Raw genomic sequence first — 21,437 nt, forward strand, 5'->3', positions numbered from 1 at the left:
TGTAGAGTTGACGTAATATTTCTGGAATAAATGAGCGATTTTTTATGGGAAGTCAAAAGTGGTCGTAGCCGGCTGTTTTGTCGGGGGAGCTCGTTTTGAAATGAATGTGATGACTGAAAAGGGAGATATCTAAGAATCGTGTAAGTTTACCGTGACCTTCCTCATTTTGATGCTCAATGTGTAGCTGTAGACATATGTTTTCAATCAGATTGCGGACATGTTTTGGGAAGAGTGGCTTTATTCTGGCCTCGACGAAGCTTAAAGATATTTGGGAAGAGCGTAGGTGATTTTAAAAAACAACAGACTCTTTATGACATTTATTTTGTCAGGTTGACATTATCAGTAGCTTATGCAGCTTAACTTTAACAGTTTTTTGTACATAAGTGAAGGTGGTTTCTACTCTCTTAAACCACACACGGAAGAGTTAAGCGTGTGAACTAGTTGTCCTTGAGCCGAGCAGAAGTCACACGCAAGCGCGTCCTTTCCCCACCCCGCTCAGAGTTTTTTTGCTTTACTAGCTCTTGCCTTATGCTCCCGCCTGCTAATGTATCTCATGTAGTGTTTTATATCACTCTATTACCCGAGTTTTATAATTCCACACAGCGCAAGTCAGGTGTTTTATTCATAAACACTAAATTTATCACTCGACGCTATTTACAGGAGCACTAATTCGAGCTTAATATAGCTTGCGAGGGGACTTGTTGTATAAGAAACATGCGTAAAATAATAGATTGTAAACTTTCACCCGGAATAATTGTGAAGGGAAACCGGAATCCTTTGTCTCCTAACTTTTTCTGTTCTTTCTACTCCGGAAATTATCTTTCTCCCGTTCCTCCACTTTGCAGTTTCGCTCTTCCAGCCAATTTAATTGTAACAATATTCTTTTCTCGTGAGATAATAAGTCAGAGGCTGGACTCTTTCGTCACAGACGAAGGGAACGTGGTGGTCCTTATTGTGGGATGAAATCATTATCTATCTTTGGCGGTTTTTTAATTTTTGTTGACCAATCCCTTCACGCATGTTTGTGATTTCGTACATCAGAATAAGAGGAAAACGGAACTGTGACCTTAGGCAGCATAAAAATTACTGCTCATAGATGTCATCTGATTTCTTTTCTATTTTGTCACATGTTTTGTGTAAAGTTGAATTTGCTTTTAGAAAAGAGAGCAAAACACTCGCAGACTAACACTGAAAACGACGATCGCGGCATAATTAGCAACTACGTGACGCCAAATATCTGTTAAACAACTTCAGTTAGTAATCTTTTGATTGAAATGCTACTAATATTGACTAATTACATAAGATACCTAAATACATATTTGACATGCAATGCATCTGAGAATTACTTAAGTTTAGCTTGACCTCAGAAATTCAAAGCTCATTATGCTGTCACTTGAGACAGACATGTTTTATCAATAAGAAAATTGATTGTGTGTTAGAAGAGAGGCTTACCCTTATCATAGCTGTGAACGATCCAAGTTTTCACAAAGGTCTTTGAGAAGAGCGTGACTTCTACAAAAACGCTCTGAGGTCAAATCCGTGATTTCTGGCGTAACATTGTGTGCCGAATGGACTATGTGACTCAATCAAGCTTTCATTTTCGTGTAGCAACGACGTTGGACAGAATGAAAAGAGTTTTTCCATTCTCGCCCTTCCCTTATGATCATGAAAACGTTTCATCGATGGCTAGTTTGTTTCTCAGATGTTGTCATGTAGTTTTCATTACAATTGGTAATGGGACTTCGTGTCGTACAATTCCGCTTTTAGTCATAATCCTAACTAGCACGTCGAACTCCCCCATCGCAGTTGTTCGTTTTTTGTTCATCAATTGTCTTTTTAACAGCACTAAGCAGATACGTTTTGAACGAGAACGGCGACTAAAAGAAGAATAAAACTTTTTTATGGCGCACTTGTACATCTACCAATTTTCAGAAATTTCCTCGTATGAATATCAAATCTTAAAACAAACTAATAAGGGAAACACTGCACTACATACGTCACAAAAGGAAGATTCCGACCGCGACCGCATTCCATTCACTCTCACGTTTCACCCTCACAAGCACTCAGTTAAATCCATCATTCTTAAAAACTTTAAATTACTTCAAAACGATCCAGAGACAAGAACTATCTTTTCGCAGCCTCCGCTCATTTCATTCAAACGCGACAAAAACATAGGCAATTTTTTTGTCCGAAGTTCTTTTTAGACTAATGACCAACCAGGCACTTTTAAACGCGCTCGTGCACGATGCAAAACGTGTCCTTTCATTCACAACACTGAGAAAATATCAGGACCCAAACGATCCATAAAGATCACCGATCACTTCACGTGCACTTCCGCCAATGTAATCTATTGCATAGCTTGCACTTATTGCAAAAAGATTTACATCGGCGAAACAGGCAGAAGACTAAGTGACCGATTCCGAGAACACCATCGCGACTTGCAGAGGAATGACAAGGACACATCGAAACCAGTCGCTAGACATTTTAGTTTACCTAATCATTCTAAGCAACATATGGCAATCTGCGGTCTTTCCTTACACTTAGGTAACACGCAAAGCCGTAAAACTCTTGAACAAAAGCTCATCTTTCAAACCGGCAGTTTAAATCCCACAGGTATCAACGAACGCTTTTCATTCCACTAATTTATTCGTGTTTTACTCGTTGCCATGTTCCCACCAATCGCGTAGCTCCATTTTCTGCCTTTAAAAGCACACACAACCCACAATTCCTCTATTCGCTCCGACGAAGGGCTAACGCTCGAAACGTCAGCTTTTATAATCGTAACGGTGGCCAATTTACCATTTGAACTTTGTTGATATATTGAAATTATTTAGTTACCCCCACCGACGCAGCCCAAACAGTTTCTTTTGAAACTATCAGCCTTTAATAAGGGAAACAGTTTGGCAGGAAACGTCGAGGAAAAGAACCTTTTACAGCCGTCCGTTTTCATCTCAGCCTATGGGATGGTGGCAAGGAATTTGAAAGAGGAACTCGCGCCATTTTTCTCCTTCGAATTAGCTAGGGAATCAGTTTGCTAATGTTTTATACTTTGGCCAAGATTGAAATTTTTACGTATGATGCACGATCCTCGCAGTAGATAGCGCTATTTAAACAATAGCGAAAATCAGACCTGAAAAAAATCAGGCCTGTACGGGACTCGAACCACTGACCTCTGCGATACTGGTGCAGCGCTCTACCAATTGAGCTAACAGGCCAACTGGGAGCAGGCCGTTAAGTTCATTCGTTAATTTATTCGTAATAAATATATGAACTTCATATATTTTCATTGTATTTGATTTATCCCTTTCACGGGTTTATACGTATCTGATACCCCAGTTCAAAATATATGAACTTCATATATTTTCATTGTATTTGATTGAAATTTTTGTATCTATATGTAATTTTAGCCAATAATTATCAATCACTTAGTAAGTTCAAGAGTTTACCTATACACCTACATTGCCTATTTTCAATTTTCAACTGTTGATTTACCAAGCTAAGATTTAATTGCGTAAAAACTGTCTGGCAACATAGATCTGAGTGAAAATACCATCGTTGGTTTGTTGAAGTGTACAATTAATTTCGCTGTCTAGGTTTACAAGTTATCAAATATCAGAAATAACAAATTTCTTATCAATTTTCGCTGCGACGGAATGACCGGCAGCAGGGTGCGGTCTCAAATAGACTGAATGCCTGGCAGTTGGAAATTGTCGCGTAATTTTAATTAAAAAGTTCTTTTAAACTTTTTAAGAACATCAGATGTTTGTGTAGTAACTTGAAAAAATTCCAAAAATTTGTTTGTTTTTTTTTTTTAGTGGACAAATTCTGCGAGTTTGTACTCCCCATAGTATTGCTCGGTTGTAGACGCTTAGCAGCCTACGCCTCTGATCAGAGTGCTGGGCACGGTCTCCAATAGAATAAATGCCCGGCAGTATGAAATATTCGGCGAAATGTCATTGAGAGGTTCTGAGGCGTTGTATTTCATATATGGCACTTTTACCCTTTTATTTCTTTGTGTAAGCCAGCGAATCAACATGGAACTAGTCAACATGTCCCCCTTACGCTAACGGTGTTTTGGTTCACTTGATGTAAAGACATCCGACAGAAGCAGTGTAGTTTATGCTACGTACAATACTCCCAAAGGCCCTGTTACACTAAATAAAAGTACAACTTCACTAAGGTAGAACGGGATAAGGATCTTAAATCTATACTCCGTGAAAAAGGTCTTCTGTACTATTCTCGGAATTCGGGGGGACATTTTAAGACCGTGCCCGGCAGTCTGCTAAAGTGTTTTTGTGGTTCGGAAAAATTTGTCCACTAAAAACCAAAATAATTTTAGAACCACTTGGAATACCTAAACAAACATCGTATTTTCTCACTGAATAGGTTTATTTGAGGTTTTCTGTATTGTTTACCTCCATATTTAGTAAGCTTGACGCTGTCCTAACGTAGGCCACCCTTCACGCCACAGTGATCTCGAAGAAAACATATTGCGAAACCAACTTGACCACCCAAGCCGCGTTATCTAACATGTTTATGTGTTTCAGTACGGTACGTTCAAGCGAGCTTGACCACTACAAAACCAACGCAATTCTTAGAATCGCTTGGAAATAACTATGGTTGCAACAATCTCTTTATCTCGGATGAAACATTATTTGAAGATAAATCTCTCAGTATGATCAATGACGAAGTAGAGCTGAATTTTGTGATTAACATGTTACTTCTCCCTATGATATCCATACATTATCCAGCAAACAGGTAATGAGAGTACTCAAACTTATCAGGTAACAGCTATTATCTTGATGTGTAACAGCCAGAGGCGAGAATTGACCAATCAGATCTTAGGAGTTGAAAGGTTAACGTGCAATCTTTGAAATTTGTGATGTGATCGGTTGCAATTGTTTTGTAGTTCCACTGACCATTCAGAAGATTCTTACCGAGAATATTCATCACTTCTCCAGAATAGTTTCATGTTTAAAAGTTGCATAAATCTTGTAAGGTATTATGACGAGTCTATTCAAATATCTGAATGCGATGGTTACAAAAGTCAGACACAACTATTCGACCATCGCTGAGCACTGCAGTAGAGACAGGAAGACTAAATTGTCCTTTATTGTCTCCTTTTGATCCAAATTTTGTTATAAACTTTCCAGTAAGATCAAATACCTGAATTCTGTGATTATCTTCATCACAGACCATCAGGTATCCTGCCTTGTTAACTGAGAAACAACTAGGTTCATTGAACTCCCCATCCCCCTCCCCTTACTTTCCAAATTTGTACAAAAAACTACCATTTCTATCAAACACTTTGATACAATGTTCACGAAAGTCTGACACTATCAGATATTTTTCACACTGTATACAATGAACGGGAAAGCTTAAAGAACCCTCACCCCCGAATTTACTTAAATAATGGCCTTTAGGAGAAAAGACCTTGATTAATTTGTTGATTGAATCAGCAATAATTATATTTCCGTCATTTTATATAGATAACCCGTGAGGATTCAACAGCTGGTGATCAAGATTTCCATAACCACCAAACTGGCTCAGGTACTCACCCTGCTCACTGAACAATTGGGCACGGTTGTTATTATTGTCCACCACTACGATGTTATTGTTTTTCTCAAAAGCTATCCCAGCAGGCCAGTTTAACTCTCCCTGTTTATCACCTATGATACCAAAAGATCTTAAGTAAGTTCCATCGCAACTGAATACCTGAACTCTGTGGCTATTCACCTCAGTCACTGCAATTTCATTACGTTCATTCACTGCCAACCCCCAGGGATTCCTTAACATTCCAGGACACGAACCTTGTTGTCCAAAAGATAACACGGGTCTGAATTGTCTGGGTGAAACTTGAACCGGGAAAGGACTACCTTGAGCTTCTTCTTTGTTCACTTTGATTACTGCCTGGCATCTTCCGGTTTCTTTGGCGAAATAGCTGACTTTGTAGCTTCCATCTTTCACTTGCACTTCTTCCGTGCAGTCATGGCCTTGCTGGCTTTTTGTTTGCACAGTTACTCGGTCACGCTTTTCGTAACATTGTTGTCCTTTGGCATTTTTTGTTGTTACCACAAAGTTTGCTTCAATTCCAACGATCGCTTCGGAGAGTCCTTTTCCTTCAGCAGCTGACAATCAAGATCTATCTTCCTGCATTAGAATGCTCTTGGCAGGCCACTTGGTGCTGTGTTCGTTCCCAAGCATCTTCGAGCCCATGTTCACTTGCTGGTTAAAAAAGGTCGTGATGGGCCAAACCTTAATGAGAATCACAGAGAACATGGTTGTAGTTTAGTAAGAACAAGAAGGTTTAAGTGATAAAGCAGTTTTCAATTGTGTCATAAGTAATCCAGGATTGCATTAATTTTGCTTTACTCTTCTCTGTGATTGGTACAAAAAATTCGCACTACTCAACCAATCGGATGCAAAACTAAAACCAATCACGACTTGTTCGCCCGCATTTTTCCGCGCTTTAGGTGGTTTGTCTGCTTTTACTTTGATTTCTTATTGGCTCAGCATTCAGAAGTTTTCTCGTTCTTCGATCTCCCCAAAGCTCACATTTCCCTTTCGCTAACTTTGGTGCTGCATTTACAAATCTGGTCACTTGCGTCTACCCGCGCTTCCGACTGTTTTGTGAAAACGAAACTAAATAAACAAACAAACCAATGAAAACCAAGACAGCTGTACACTCACGTTTTCCAACCTCTGCCCATAAAGTTAATACACTGCTCCCTCTACTACATTCCCTCAACGAGACCAGAACCCTGACACCTAGAAGAACGCAACTAACAAACAAAAAATATTAGTAAATACATCAATACATCGGCCAAATCATGAGGAAAGAACCAAATAATGACTGCAGAACTGCATTGACCTGGACCCCAGGAGGACGGCGAAAACAGGGCAGACCAAAGACAACATGAAGGAAGACAGCAGAGAAAGAAAGGGAAAAAGCTGGATAGAAGAGCCGGAGTGAGGTACAAATCGCAGCGGCTGACAGAGCTGGTTGGCGGGACTGTGTTGAGGCCTTACGTGCCACATGGCATGAAGAAGATAGGAGAAGAAGGTGACATCAATACATCTACTCTCTCCGGATTTCACGAAGAATCGAATCCCAGATCCCAAGATGTCACGGGGTATCGAATTCCAGATCTTTGGATTTAGAAAGGAATCGAGTCCCAGATCTTCGGATTTCAAAAGGAATCGAGTTCCAGAACTTCGGATTTCACGAGGTCTCCCTGATCTTCGGGTTTCGAGCTCGAATGGTCAAAGAAACGCGAAATCTAAGGATTTCGATTTCTAAGATCTAGAATTCGATTCCTTGAGCGGGACTCGGATGTTCTTGGTTAATCCTCCGCGTTTGTGAGCAACAAATAACATTGTTCTTTATTAAAATGAATACGAAACAAAAGATTTTAGCATTAACGTACCCTTCCACATCCACAACACTAATGTAACAGCACTTGTATTCCACAGCCATGCAATCATGACACGGCTGGGAATAAAAGAGAAATGAAACCACATGAATACAAGATCAGAGTAAAACCAAACCTATTTGATAACAAATTGTCCATGCTGAATAATCTAACAGTGACAAAACTCTTCTATTTTTAACCCTGAGGCCTAAAAAGTTAAATTCATCAGAGATGGGACTTCAAGTTCTGCAGTTAAGCACCGCTATTGGCTCCCTATTTTTTTGTATTGATTACCAAGCATGTGATCAAGATGGCTGGATATTTGTCAAGTTCCTTTTGGGATTTCATGTACAGCCCGCTTAAAACGTGTAATATTGTACCTTTTTTTTACCTTCCCTTTTAGCGCGAATCATCCGAATTCAATTCATCTTTGGAGAAGGGGGGGAGGATGGGGCTAACTATACACTAAGTTGTATTCTTAGCCTTTGCACCTTAACATCAGCATATTGTTCTTTGTACGTTTCCCAAGGTCCTGACGAGGAGATCTGTTTAACAATCAAGAGCTTCACTAGTTGGTGATCACTTCCTTTATTCTTCTGACCTTACTGTGTGATTCATGGGGGGACAGTGATATTGTAAGGAGAAATAAGATGTTAGTCACTCTAAGGGGTAAAAAGGTTAAAAAAGGGCCAATTGTAACGTAACGAAAAAAACATGTACATACCTTGATGTTGGTGGTGTGAGGAACTTCAATCCTGGTTGTAAAGTCATTACACAACTGAGGGAGCTGCTCCATGGAGGTGGGGCACACCCATAAATAGAGCTGTCCATATGCTGACCTAAAATTTAAAGATTTCATTCGTTTGTTCGTTTATTTGCGTAAATCAGACAGGCTGGCCCTGTCTAACATTCCACCTGGTTTGAATGGGGTGCCTGTGTAACAAGGCCTGAACACAACTCTAGGAGTTACCTCCCCTACTCTTTGCGAGAAGTATGTGGGTTCTCTAATGTCCCAAACTAACCAGCACAGAGAAGATGCCGCTGAAGACAGAGCCTACGGTTTATCGTCTTTATCCGAGAAGACTAGATTGTATAACCATTTCCGAAAGTATTAGCAATTATTGTAATACATTCTCCTCAGTCACTAAAGACCCTAAGTGCATGTTCATCTTGACTAGGGCTTTCATTCATGTTGTTAAAACAACATGAATTAAAATTAATCTTTTTTCTTCTATTTTGGAGCTGGATTTCTTGGAGGAGTATCTCTGTATCTCTGCCATCTAGAACATTTTCCAGAAAAGTATGCAACAATAATTCAACATGTTCAAAGGAGAGTTGTTGAAACTAAAAGAAATTCTATGCTGCCAATAGGACTATAATGACATTACTAAGTTAGTCTACCTTGTTGAGGTTCAAATTTTCACTCAGTCTTTCGCAATTTACAGAAACTTTCCAGAGAGTACTGCAATAGTAAAATTCAATGAAAAGAAACTTTAAAAAAAATGCAACATATTAATATCAGTATGTGAATGACAATGTTAATCTTTTTATTGATTCCTTCTTGAGGAAAAAAAAAGTAAAATTAAGATTTATCCTCTAACTCCCATGATCTGATTGAACTCTGGGCAACTGAGAATAAATAATAAATAATTAGATAATAATAATTAATCTTATATATTATTATTTTTTTATTACATGATAATAATTAACCTCATTTATTATAATTAGCAGGGAGGAGGACTTGAACCCAGGACCACCAGAATACAAGTCCAGGGCCCTGAGCACCACTCTGCCACACCGCCTCCCTCAAAACTAAACTTGTCACAATGTTAGGTTTTGCAAATGAAAGAAAAAAATCTGTGGAATAAATAGTGGACAAAGGCCACCCATTACTAACTTGAACAGAATAAAGCAAATAAAAAGTAAAAATAAAAATCATTGTGGATTAAATTAGGGTAAGAATAGAACATCACTTACTCTATTTCAACATTGCATTCCTTATGTTGCTTTCTGTTCAGATCGTATTCCTCTGGTAGATTTGAATTTCCAGCCTGTGAAAGTTTGTAATTCCAAGGGGCAAACTAAAGGTTCAGAAAGTTAGAAGAGTGCAAATTAAATTTATTCAGCGCTGTTATAAAACTGCAGTCCAACTTATACTTTGCACTGGATAGTCAGAACAGAATAAAGATAAGTGATGAAGCCAATGTTTGATTCACTCAGCAACATTCAGTCAGGAACGATTTAAGAGAGGCCGCCAGAATATTTCGAGAATCGAAAATCAGTGACGAAAAATCGAATTTTTTTTTTTATTTTGCCAAAACATCCCTTTCTGTGAACTAGTTTCGAAAAAAATATTTTAAAGTTCCAGCGATTTTCTTTCCGGCTGAAATTTAAAAAGTTTGAAAATTCGTTTAAAAAGCCGTTTTCGCCTTGCCTAAACGGTCAAATCGTCACGCAACTTTAGAAAAATGTTGGCAGCGCCAAACAAGTCCATTCACCATCAAACTTTGCACAGTAACTATAATATCATTGCACAGTAAAAGCATATAAAAATTTTCTTGTAATTCTCTTTGGTATGGGTTTTATCACCGTTTTTATAAAGGTGTATTTTGCACACCTTTTTAGGAGACAAAATGCAGGCTAAGTTTTACCGGTTTAAACGACACCTGGTACCTAAAATTTCGACATTAAAACCATATCAGACGAGAGCTAATTTATCAAACTATGCACCTGGAGAGTTTGGCCGTTGGAAATTAAGTCTTGTCTTGGTAGTTAAATAAAACGTGATGCCACTCAAGTGCCATGTGACCGTGCAGAATTCGATGTTCATTTCAAGCTAATTATAGAGTCAGTTTGTCGAAAATACACAGAAAAAAATCAAATTACGTCAGCATCGTTATGTTTCTTCTGTGAAGCTGTGAATGTAAAGCAAAGCAGTTTTTAATCTTTTAGTCTTTCTTAACTACGTTTTAAGTGCCAGCGTGTCTCTTAACACATGTTAATACGGCTGATGGGATTTACAAACTTCAGAACATTTCGAAAACAATCACAGTGTTGGCCAAAACGCCGCTACTTACACTAAATTAATGATGTGTTGAGTTGCTTCTTACCAAATATACTAAAAATCTTCGTGCTTAAATGGAGAAAAAGAAAGCTATTTGGATCATTCACAGCATTCATGGTGTAGACAACGTATGCAATTTATCTAGTTTATTGACCTGTGCGTGACCTAGGCCGTGACGCTTAACATGTTCGGGTGAACAAAGAATGGCCTCAAATTATTTTATTTCTGCTTTAATAATCTTGGATGAAAGAACAATATAAAAGTCTGTCGAGGAAACTATCATCACATTTTTTAAAGAATTTTCCGAGAATTATTTGTGTGAAAATCTATCGTCGCGTAAATGGCCTTCTTGAATGGCAAGGATTCATCCATGTAATCCAGTCGCGCGTGCAGTCAAAGAAGTCCTGAAGTGGTGGCTATCATGCAGGATGTTCTGAACACCCTAAAGCTGCAACACGGGGAAGTAACGAAGGCATATTTCAGGCAGGAAAACGCCGGTTGCTATCATTTATTATGTACGATCCTAGCGTGTCCAGCCATTGCAGAATCTAGCTACTGGTGTCCAGGTTATAGGAATTGACTTTTCTGACCCGCAGGGAGGTAAAGGTGCCGCAGACAGACTTACGGCAAAATGTAAAGGCCACTTAAGGGTCTACATAAACGAAGGCAACGCCGTGTGTAAGGAAGTCAATTCCAAGAAGCTCTTCTTTCCCACGAAGCCATCGAAGGAGTGAGAGTAGTTGCAATTGACAGCATGGAGGATTTCGTCATTGAAGAGGCAAGGAAGATTCCCGGTATCAGCAAGCTCAACAATTTTAAGTTCAACCCCGAAAGCATTACAGCTTGGCGTGCCCATGAAATCGGGAGTGGGAAAGATATCAGATTAAGGAAGCAATCTTCCGGTAAGTACTAGTGAGCTACATACAGTGTTGACAAGTAGCGTATTTTTGATATGTTGCAGTCTCCATTGCCCCCTGTCCGCGCACAAGTCCCCCGTCCATACTCGACCACAACCGTGTCCGTGGGTGTGTCCACCCGACCGTCTGACCGTGCATCCATCGATTTTTCTTTCTCTTGCCGATCATGTGTTTCTTAATTGATCGCTTCCTTCCCGCTTACGGCTTCTTTTTTTTCCCCGTGGGTCAGATCCGTTAGCCAGTCTAATTTAGTGAATTTACAATTAACATAGCAATATCTTTTTTACATGCATGGTCTATGTTGTACCGAATTTTCTTTGCAAAATCGCATAAAAAATTACCACAACAACATCTTCTTTATGGAATCTTTTGAGGACCATAGCATCCTTCCATTTTCAGAGTGTAGTTATCGCTGGATGGGGTCAACATTTTCCGCAGGTGGTTTTAAATCACTCAGCAAAAAACACCCCACGCAGACGCAGTCGGAGACTACAGAGAAGCCTGAAGTCTCTAAAACGCATAAAGTGATTGCTGGTGATGAAACAGCAGCATTTGCCTGCCCTCAAGACGGGTGCGTGAGAGTTTTTCAAAGGTATTCTGCCTTAGAGAAACACCTGACCTCAGAAAAATGCACAAGGTCTTTAGATAAGAGATCTTTGCTAGACCTGGCCAAAATCGCATATTAATCTGCATTGGAAGAAGGTGTGGGGACTATACCAACTCTGCAACCAGTTCCAGGACGTGAACGTCGAACTGATTGCTGTAATAAGGAAGGCTGGGCTCTTAAGTCAACTAAAAAGGCCTACAGGCTTAGTGAGAAGCAGAGGGTATACCTTAATGCCAAATTCAATATTGGCCAAACGTCAGGTAGAAAATTAGACGGGGGAGTAGTTGCAAGAGAGATGAGACGTACCCGAGTACCTGACGGTGCTCGAATTTTCAACGTTGAGCCCACCGCAGATCTCCTCCTACTTCTCCCGCCTTGCTCCTAAGGTTCGGAAACAACCATGACCGGATGATTGCGATGTTCAGACCAGCGAAGAGAAAACAAACTTCACGATGGCAAGGAATTTGGCCCTAGAAACCATATCTCTTCAGCACCCAATATTGCTCGATCATGTGCAAGTGTAGTGTGATCGTCCGGGTGAGTGTAAAGTTAGGTCGTTCTGTTCGCTTCGTTTGTAATGTTTATGTTGTGAATAAGTCGTTTGTATGAAGCCGTTGAAAGTGGTCAATGCTTAACCTACAGAACGACCTAACTTTACCGACGGATCGAAACAGACCAATCACGACCGACTTACGCCACTTGAGTCTTACAGTCAATAACAAGACGGAAAAACTGACCAATCATTTTACACGAACTGAAATAAGAACATTCTACTGACAAAAACTATTCACTTGACTCTGATGACTTCCGCACCGGTTGTCGAAACGTCAGTCACTACCACCGACAACAGTCCTTCTCAATCAGGACTACACTCACCCGGACGATCACACTACACTTTCGCATGTTACCCCCGGGTTCAAGCCATTTACTGCATTGTTCGATCAGTTCGATATTTGTACCATAATGAGAAACGACACGTTGAAGAAGCTAAAGCTTGGCATGCTGCAGAGTATTTGCCAGAACTTGGAGCTGAACGTTCCTGTACTTGCCATTCGACGAAAAGCACCATACCTTACCTTGCTTGGTGAAGCTGTTTCCCAGTGCACATGCCAGATCCGCCAGTATCCCATATTAATTCTGATCGTTTACCTCGTTTGCTTGTTGTTAATACCTAGGGCTGTAGTGGCTGAACAGAACGCCTAATCGATGATAAATTATTTAGATAAGTAAATTTTAATCAGCAATTTTGGCATTTTAGGTGGTTTAGGAGTTTCTGTTTTGGCTATTTCAAATTAATTAGGACAAGAGGGTAATTGAACAAAAAAAAAAAAACACAAAGTATGTTGCACGGCGTCGACCAAGGCCACATATTTTTTTACACTAAAACGGGTATGTATTTGCTTTAACAGTGCCGTAAGGTGCTAGTCATTTGCACGTTCGGTTATGTTTTAGTTTGCTTTTCTAAAACTATATGCAACTGTGTTTTGGCAGCTGTTAAATTTGACCACTTGCGGCCCATCTCAAATTGCTCTTCCCAGGGAAATTCTCAGTCGTGTTTCCAGTGCACTTTCCTTAGCGGATTTTTCAGTGTAGCACAAAATATTTTTAATAAGAGTTTGACCAAGTGAGCAAAAATGCTGAAAAAGGCTTAACCTAACTAAGTGGTCAAATTTACTGGTTACCCAATTTGCATAAGGATCAGGTCACGTACGCAAAATGGTCACGCTATGGATGAACTTACGAGAATTTTCAAATGTTATCTACGTTTTCGGTCATATATAAGTCACCAAACCTAAAATACTTCTCTTTTACTAAGTTTAAGTTTTAGGAATACGTTGAAATTTACTTTTGGATATGCAGTATAAACTCAACAGATCATTTCTTCAAGTATAAGAAGCGATGTTTTTGTCAAGAAATGTTTCGGAATGTTTTTAAGTTCGTCATACCGCTTCACTGAGTCGCGTTAAGAGACATGCTGGCACTTAACGCGTGATTAAGAAAAATTAAAAACGACTTTAGTTAACATTCACAGCTGCACAAAAGAAACAACGATACTGACTACTTTCAATGGTCATTTATTTTTTTCTGTGTATTTTCGAAAAACTGACTTTATAATTAGTTTGAAATGAACATCGAATTCTGCACGCTTACATGGCGCTTGGGTGGCATCACGTTTTATTTAACTACCGAGACAAGACTTAATTTCCAAAGGCCAAATTTTCCAGGTGTATATTTTGATAAATGAGCTTTCGTCTGGTATGGTTATAATGTCGAAATTTTTAGGTACCAGGTGTCGTTTAAACCGGTCAAAGTTAGTCTTCATTTTTTCTCCCAAAACATCGTTCAAAGTACGCCTCTATAAAAACGGCGATAAAAATCATACCAAAGAGAACTACAGAAAAATTTTTATATTCTTTTATTTTGCAGGGATATTGTAATTATTGTGCAAAGTTTGACGGTGAATAGACTTGCTTAGCGCTGCCAACATCTTCCTAAAGTTGCGTGACGATTTGACCATTTAGGCAAGGCGAAAACGGCTTTTTTAACGAGTTTTCAAACTTTTTAAAATTTCAGCCGTACAAAAAAATCGCTGGAACTTTAAAATATTTTTTTCGAAACTAGTACACAGAAAGGGATGTTTTGGCAAAATAACAAAAATTCGATTTTTCGTCACTGATTTTCGAATCTCGAAATGTTCTGGCGGCTTCTCTTAAACCTTTGCACCCTAATATCAGTATGCTTATTCTCCATACTGTTCTTTATACATTTCTTCGGGTGCAAACAAGGAGAATTTGTTTAAAAATCAAGAGCTTGTTTAGTTGGTGATCATTTCCTTTATTCTCCTGACCTCAATGTGTGATTCAGGGGGGACAGTGTAAGGAGATATTAGATGTTAGTCACTCTTAGAGGGGAAAGAGTAAATGACCCACAATGTTTGTCAAGGCAAAAATAAAAAAAAAAACTTTTCTAACACTACGTTCTATTGTCTGTACCATGTTGAGTACTACAGTCAGTTCATTTTCTTTTTGTTATATCCGGGTATCCATGGATATTGCAGGCTTGGCTGCTAAGCCCAAGGACGGTTTAGATACGTTGGATCTGCCTACTTTCGGTGTAAACTCTTCTTGCATATTTTAGTCTGTTCCAATACAGTTAAAGACTTGATGACACTACATTTTTCAACAAAACTTGCCTACCTCAAACCACCTCCAAATGCTGCCCCAACAGCCATTCTACACCACCTAGAAAAGATGTTACACGGAACACCAGTTGAGGCTGTTATATATGTTCAAAGCAAAAAGTTGTGGTAAATTCATTGACCTGATTAATAGTCCACTTTTAGTGAAAAACTTTTGTCACAGAAAAAATAGAATTATGACTTTTTATTCTAAGAAAAGAAGTTTTACAAACTATGAGTATTGTTCTTCTTCATGGCCTCTGTTGAGGAAAAAATTTTGTACATTGTTGCTAATTATACCGGGATTATCGATTGTAGTATTGGTTCGCAAGTTTTTTTGCTCTGTATTCTAAAAGGAAAGTCCGCTTTACACAAAACAAAAGTGACAAAACTGAAAAAGAAACAGATGAAATCCATGACAAGCAGTTTTATGCTGCTTAAGGTTACAATTCCGTTTTCCTCTTGCTCTGAGGTACGAAATCACAAACATGCGTGAAGGGACTTGTAGCAAAAAATTAAAAAATCGCCAAAGAGCTCTCTAGAGATAGGAAAAAATCCATCGATAAGGACCACCATGGTCTTCTCACCAGTGACTAAAGAGTCAAGTCCCTGTCTCATTATCTCTCGAGAAAAGAATATTTTGACAATTAAATTGGCTGGAACAGCGAAGCTGAAAAGTGGAGGAAGTGGAGAACAGAATGTTCAGAGTAGAAGAAACAAAAAGAGGTAGCCTGCGATAGGAGGATTTCGGTTTCCATTCAAAACTATTTCGAGCGAAACTTAGCCAATGTATTCATTTTGGGCGCGATCAGTTATTTTGCGCCTGTTGATCAAAGAATAAATCCTCAACCAGGTTAGAGTTAACGCTTCTGTAAATAGCGTCCAGTAATAATTTTAAAGTTTATGAATGAAATACTTGCGCTGTGTGGAATTATAAAATAATAGTAAAACAGTGATACAAAGCAGTACCTAAATTTAAATCAAATGGAGATACATGTACAGCGCGGGAGCATGGAGGCAAAGAGTTAGTAAAGCAAAAAGGCACTGAGAAGGGTGGGGAGAGAATATGCTTGCGTGTGACTTTCACTCGGCATAAGAACAACTAGTTCACATGTTTAGCTGTTGCGTGTGTTGCCCAAGATAAAACAAACCTTCTCCACTTATCTACAACAAACTTTTAAGATTAAGCTGCATAAGCCACTGATTATGTTAACCTATCAAAAAAAAGGTTATACAGAGTCTATTCTTTTTTAAAGTCACGCTCTTCCCAAACACTTTCAATTAAGCTTCGCGATTGGCCGAGGCCATACTGAAGCCACTCCTCCACTGAAACCTGTCCGCCATCTGATTGAAAACATGTCTGTCTGCAGCTGCACAGTGAGCATCAAAATGATCAAGGTCGCGGTAACTTACACGATTGTCAGAAATCTCGCTTGTCAATTACCACATGTATTTCATCAGGCGCTCCCCCTTCAAAACCGTAGGCTACGAAGACTAGTTAGTATTTTCAATGAAAAATGGCCTATTTATTTGAAAAATTTCGAGTTAGCACTACGATGGCGTCTAGTTTTTTCTCAAAATCACGCTGTTATTTAACACCTTCGCGATTGGTCGTGGCCATTCTGGAGACTCACTGAAGGTCAGCCAATGTTCCTTAAACCTGTCCACCATCTGATGAGAACATGTTTGTCTACCGAGGTCAAACGGTATAAAATTAGAAGTATTCTCAGAAATCTTGCATGTCAAGTACGCCTTTAGGCATCGCATCTGATTCGTTAATATTTATAGCATTTCATTCGCAAGACAACAACTGTTTTGTTAGGGGTGTTTAATACGTGCAGCAAAATCCTTCCTTTCAAGCCGCTAAACATGGATATCAAAACCTTACTTGACAATCTTCATGAAGAAGTTTCCTGTCCGGTGTGCATGACCACATTTACTGAACCAAAGCAGCTGCCATGTTTACACAGCTTCTGCCTTCACTGTTTAGTAGGAATTCAAAGAAACAGTGGCCGCCATGATGTCATAACGTGTCCTGAGTGTCGCAAGGAGAGTCAAGTCCCTGGTGGAAACCTTAAAGATCTGCCCACTAACTTTCGCATCAACAGTTTACTAGATGTGTTGGTCATAAGGGAGTGCAGTTCTATCGGAGTCAAGTGCAGAAACTGCGAAAAAAGTAGAGTGAAAAGTTTCTACTGTTTTCAGTGCTGTACATTCTGGTGTGAAGAGTGTATCACTGTGCATAACTTATTCAAAGCAAATAAAGATCACCGAGCTCTTGCACTGAAAGATTTTGAAGATCAAGACATTGAAGATGTCATGAAGCGACCAGCATTTTGTTCACGACAAGGCCACGAAAAGAAAAAGTTGAAATTCTTCTGTGTCAAATGTGAAGAAACTGTTTGTTCTTCATGCGTTGTAACCGCTCACGATGGACATGTTAAAGTACTCTTAGAAGAAGCGGCCAATGAAAAGAAATCGCTAGTCATGTCCACGATTGAATCCAACAAAGCAAAAGCACAAAGGATGAGAAACAAAATCTTGAAACTTAACGAGAGTTGTCATAACATCGAAGCAAACGTTGCCAAAGTAAAAAGAAGCGCGCAACAGTTTGTAGAAAGCATGATCGCTGTTATTGAAGCCAAGAAACAGGAAATCTTTAATGAAGCGGATCATGAGGCGCAACAATCCCTGGAACGTTTCCGAATACGAAGGATCGAGATGGAACAGAAAGTCAAAATGATCGAAACAGCAGTCACAAAATTTGAAACGCTTTTAAAGCGAAGCACCAGCGCAGAGCTTGCAGAGTTAGATAAGGCAATAAACACAATCATCCCGAAAGAAGTCGACGATGAGCGCGAAGAACTAGACTGTGACCTCGAAGGTCTGCGTCAATTAATCTTTGAGGAAAACGAAGCCTTAAAGGCACAAACAATACATGGAGGAATTGGCCGTGTTTTTAGCTCTGAGTCCAAAGCGGATCAGTCGACTGCTAAAGGAAAAGGACTCACTGAAGCGATTATTGGAATTCAAGCGAACTTTGTTGTAACAACAAAAAATGCCAAAGGACAACAATGTTACGAAAAGCGTGACCGAGTAACTGCGGAAATAAAAAATCAGGAAGGCCATGACTGTGCAACAGAAGTGCGAGTGAAAGATAACCACGATGGTAGCTACAAAGTCAGCTATTTTGCCAAAGAAACCGGAAGATGCCAGGCAGTAGTCAAAGTGAATGGGGAAGAAGCTGGAGGCAGTCCTTTCTCGGTTGAAGTTTCACCGAGACAAATCAGACCCGTGTTATCTTTTTGACAACATGGCTCGTCTCCTGGAATGTTAAGCAGACCCTGGGGAGTGGCAGTGAATGAACGTGATGAAATTGCAGTGACTGAGTGGAGTAACTACAGGGTTCAGATATTCAGTAGCGATGGAACTTACTTAAGATCTTTTGGTAGTAAAGGTGATAAACAGGGTGAGTTCAACTATCCTACTGGGATAGCTTTTGATAAAAACAATAACATTATAGTGGTGGACAGCGGTAACCACCGTGTTCAGTTGTTCAGTGAGCAGGGTGAGTACCTTAGCCAGTTTGGTGGTAAAGGAAATCTTGATCACCAGCTGTTTAATCCTCACGGCTTATCTGTAGAGAACGATGGAAATATAATTATTGCTGATTCAAAGAACAAATTAATCAAGACGTTTTCTCCTAAAGGCCATTATTTAAATAGGTTCGAGGGTGAGGGTTCTTTAACCTATCCCGTTCACTGCATACAGTATGAAAAATATCTCATAGTGTCAGACTCAGATGAACATTGTATCAAAGTGTTTGATAGAAATAGTAGTTTTTTGTACAAATTTGGAAAGGAGGGGAATGGAGATGGGGAGTTCAATTACCCTCAGTATTTATCAGTTAACAAGGCAGGACACCTGATGGTCTGTGATTCACTGAATCACAGAGTTCAGGTATTTGATCTTAGTGGAAAGTTTATAACAAAATTTGGATCAAGAGGAGACAAAAAAGGAGAATTTAATGCTCCTTTCTCTGCTGCAGTGCTCAGCGATGGTCGAATACTTGTGTCTGAATTTAGTAACCATTGCATTCAGATATTCGAATAGACTAACATCAGTGCGCCTTAAAAGATTTGAATTAATTTTATGCAACTTTTAAACATGAAACTACTCTGGACAAGTGATGTATGTTCTCAGTAAGAATATTTTGAACTACAAAACAACCAATCACATCACAAATTTCAGAGATTGCGCATTAGAACCCTTCAACTCCCAAAGATCTGATTAGTCAATTCTCCCCTCTGGCTGCTACACATTTCTTTGTGAATTAGGTACGAGAATTTGGAGTTAGATCAAGATAAGAACTTCTACCTGATAAGTTTTAGTATTCTCATTACCTGTTTGCTGGATAATGTATGGATATCATGGGAAGAAGTTACAGGTTAATCACTTCTGGGAGTTAAAGTGTGATCTGTCGGTCAGCCAAGTCAATAAGCTCTTTTAGGTCAATAATTACACAAGTTTTAAAACTTTTGTTTCATATCAAGTCTAACACGATGACAAGAATACAAAATTCAGTTGTAGCAGATCATTAATTATGTTTAGAGGTACAGCTTCAAGTAATGTTACATCTAAGATAAAGCAATTGTACAGCCATAGTTATTTGCTCGAATTTTTTGACCATACTGAGCTGGGAACCTATTCCTGAGTTAAACCAGCAGAGTATTTAGACTGTTCTTTGATATTTAATTTGGTAAAATTTTGTTATTTCATATATAAATATGCAATATAAAATTGTAAATAATCAAAATGTAAAAATATGTCAATAAAATTGTTGTGATTGTTTTTAAACTTTGCTATATACTAAGTATACTGAGTAAATGCTAAGACCACAGGCGCCCCAAGCTCTCTTTGAAAACCAGACAAGGAACACAATTTACTTATTTATAAGGATTTGTATGGGATTTTCTACAAGATATCCACAGAGATAGTTAAAAGTGAAAATATTAAATAAAAATGGCTTACCTTGTTCCATACGTGTCTTGTTTGCTCCTGGTGTCATTATTTCACCGATTTCACTTGATTTACCCCGGTAAGCAGTTTTTTTTAATCCTGGCTTTCTATGTGGAATCACTCTGTCTATCACTTTGTCTATATCCTTATATAATTATATGCAAATTGTATTCCTTGTGTGGTTCTCAAAGAGAGCTTGGGCCAACTGCGCTAAGACTATTTTCCGCGCACGCTTTTTTTTTTTATCACGTAAGATTTGTTAAATAAAAGGGAACTCTTGTTACAATATATCAATGTTATCTTATAAAACAAATGGTGAACGCCATAGCAAGCACTATTGAGTTATGGATGCACTTGGGAGGTTTGGTAAGCGCTCAAGTAGCTAGAGTCGCACGAGACGATAGCCTCGTGTGACTCTTAGCTTCTTTCATCCTTAGCAACCTCCCGCGTGCATCCACAACTCACTATAGTTCACCACTAAATTTTCTCCGGTTCTTATTGGTTTAAATCGATCACGTGACGCGATAGTGTTCATCCGTGGAGAGACACTATCAGCCCATAGTGCCCGCCCGCAGAAAGTACCTGGATGGATAGTGCCTGTCTGCGGATAATACCTGGATTGGTAGTACTCATCTGTGAAAAGTTTTGAATAGTTTGACGGGCGTGAAGTTAGGCAGATCGGAAGAACAGTGACTTTTCAATTCTGACAGGTATAATGTATTATTTAGCCAATGTACGGTTGCGAATTATTGACATTTGTGACAAGCTGTAGGCGCGGAAGAAAATTTACTGGTTAACAATAAAAACAATAGAGTGTTTATGTCTCGGAACTATCGGTCTGATAGTTGCCCCTTGGAAATTTGAATTGGAAATATTTGTTTTAAGAACATCAAATTTCCGCAGGGCAACTATCAGACCGATAGTTCCGAGACATAAACACTCTATTGTTTAAATAGTACACGCTATGGCATTCACCATTTGTTAATTGAGCTTGACTAATATATACCAAAAGTGAATAAAAATACTAAAAAATTAAACGGTGAAAGTGGTTACTTTTCGACTTAAATCAAGGATGTCAAGCTTTCAGGGGCGAATTAAAGCAGTCCTCCAGAAAACATACCGCTAGTGTGTTTTCTAAGTGCGAGACAATAATGGTAGATCTTGTGTTCAGAATATTTTACATTTTTTTTTTTTTACATTTTTCAAACCTTTCTTTGTAGAAGGATTCCTTCAATCTCTC

At 39.0% G+C, this 21,437-nt stretch overlaps 2 protein-coding genes across 2 annotated transcripts in view; one reads left to right on the forward strand and one right to left on the reverse strand.

Moving 5' to 3' along the window:
* The window catches only part of LOC148729892 (uncharacterized), a 116,661-nt gene extending 95,232 nt beyond the window's left edge, over nucleotides 1–21,429 (reverse strand). The window contains exon 1 of the mRNA XM_088761365.1: nucleotides 21,406–21,429. The gene's annotated coding sequence lies outside the window, so the exon portion shown is untranslated. The remainder of the gene's footprint in view (nucleotides 1–21,405) is intronic.
* LOC111320134 (E3 ubiquitin-protein ligase TRIM71-like) lies at nucleotides 16,560–20,035 on the forward strand. The gene has a single exon (XM_088761518.1). It carries the CDS (start codon nucleotides 17,048–17,050, stop codon nucleotides 18,485–18,487), a length of 1,440 nt encoding a protein of 479 aa, XP_088617644.1. The 5' UTR covers nucleotides 16,560–17,047; the 3' UTR covers nucleotides 18,488–20,035.
* Nucleotides 21,430–21,437: the final 8 nt, after the last annotated feature.

The sequence above is a fragment of the Stylophora pistillata genome, chromosome 5, assembly GCF_964205215.1.
Source record: "Stylophora pistillata chromosome 5, jaStyPist1.2, whole genome shotgun sequence".
NCBI classification, from domain to species: domain Eukaryota; kingdom Metazoa; phylum Cnidaria; class Anthozoa; order Scleractinia; family Pocilloporidae; genus Stylophora; species Stylophora pistillata.

Coding starts and splice junctions, on each gene's coding strand:
- LOC111320134 (XM_088761518.1), top strand. CDS start 17,048: ATGGATATCAAAACCTTACTTGACAATCTTCATGAAGAAGTTTCCTGT.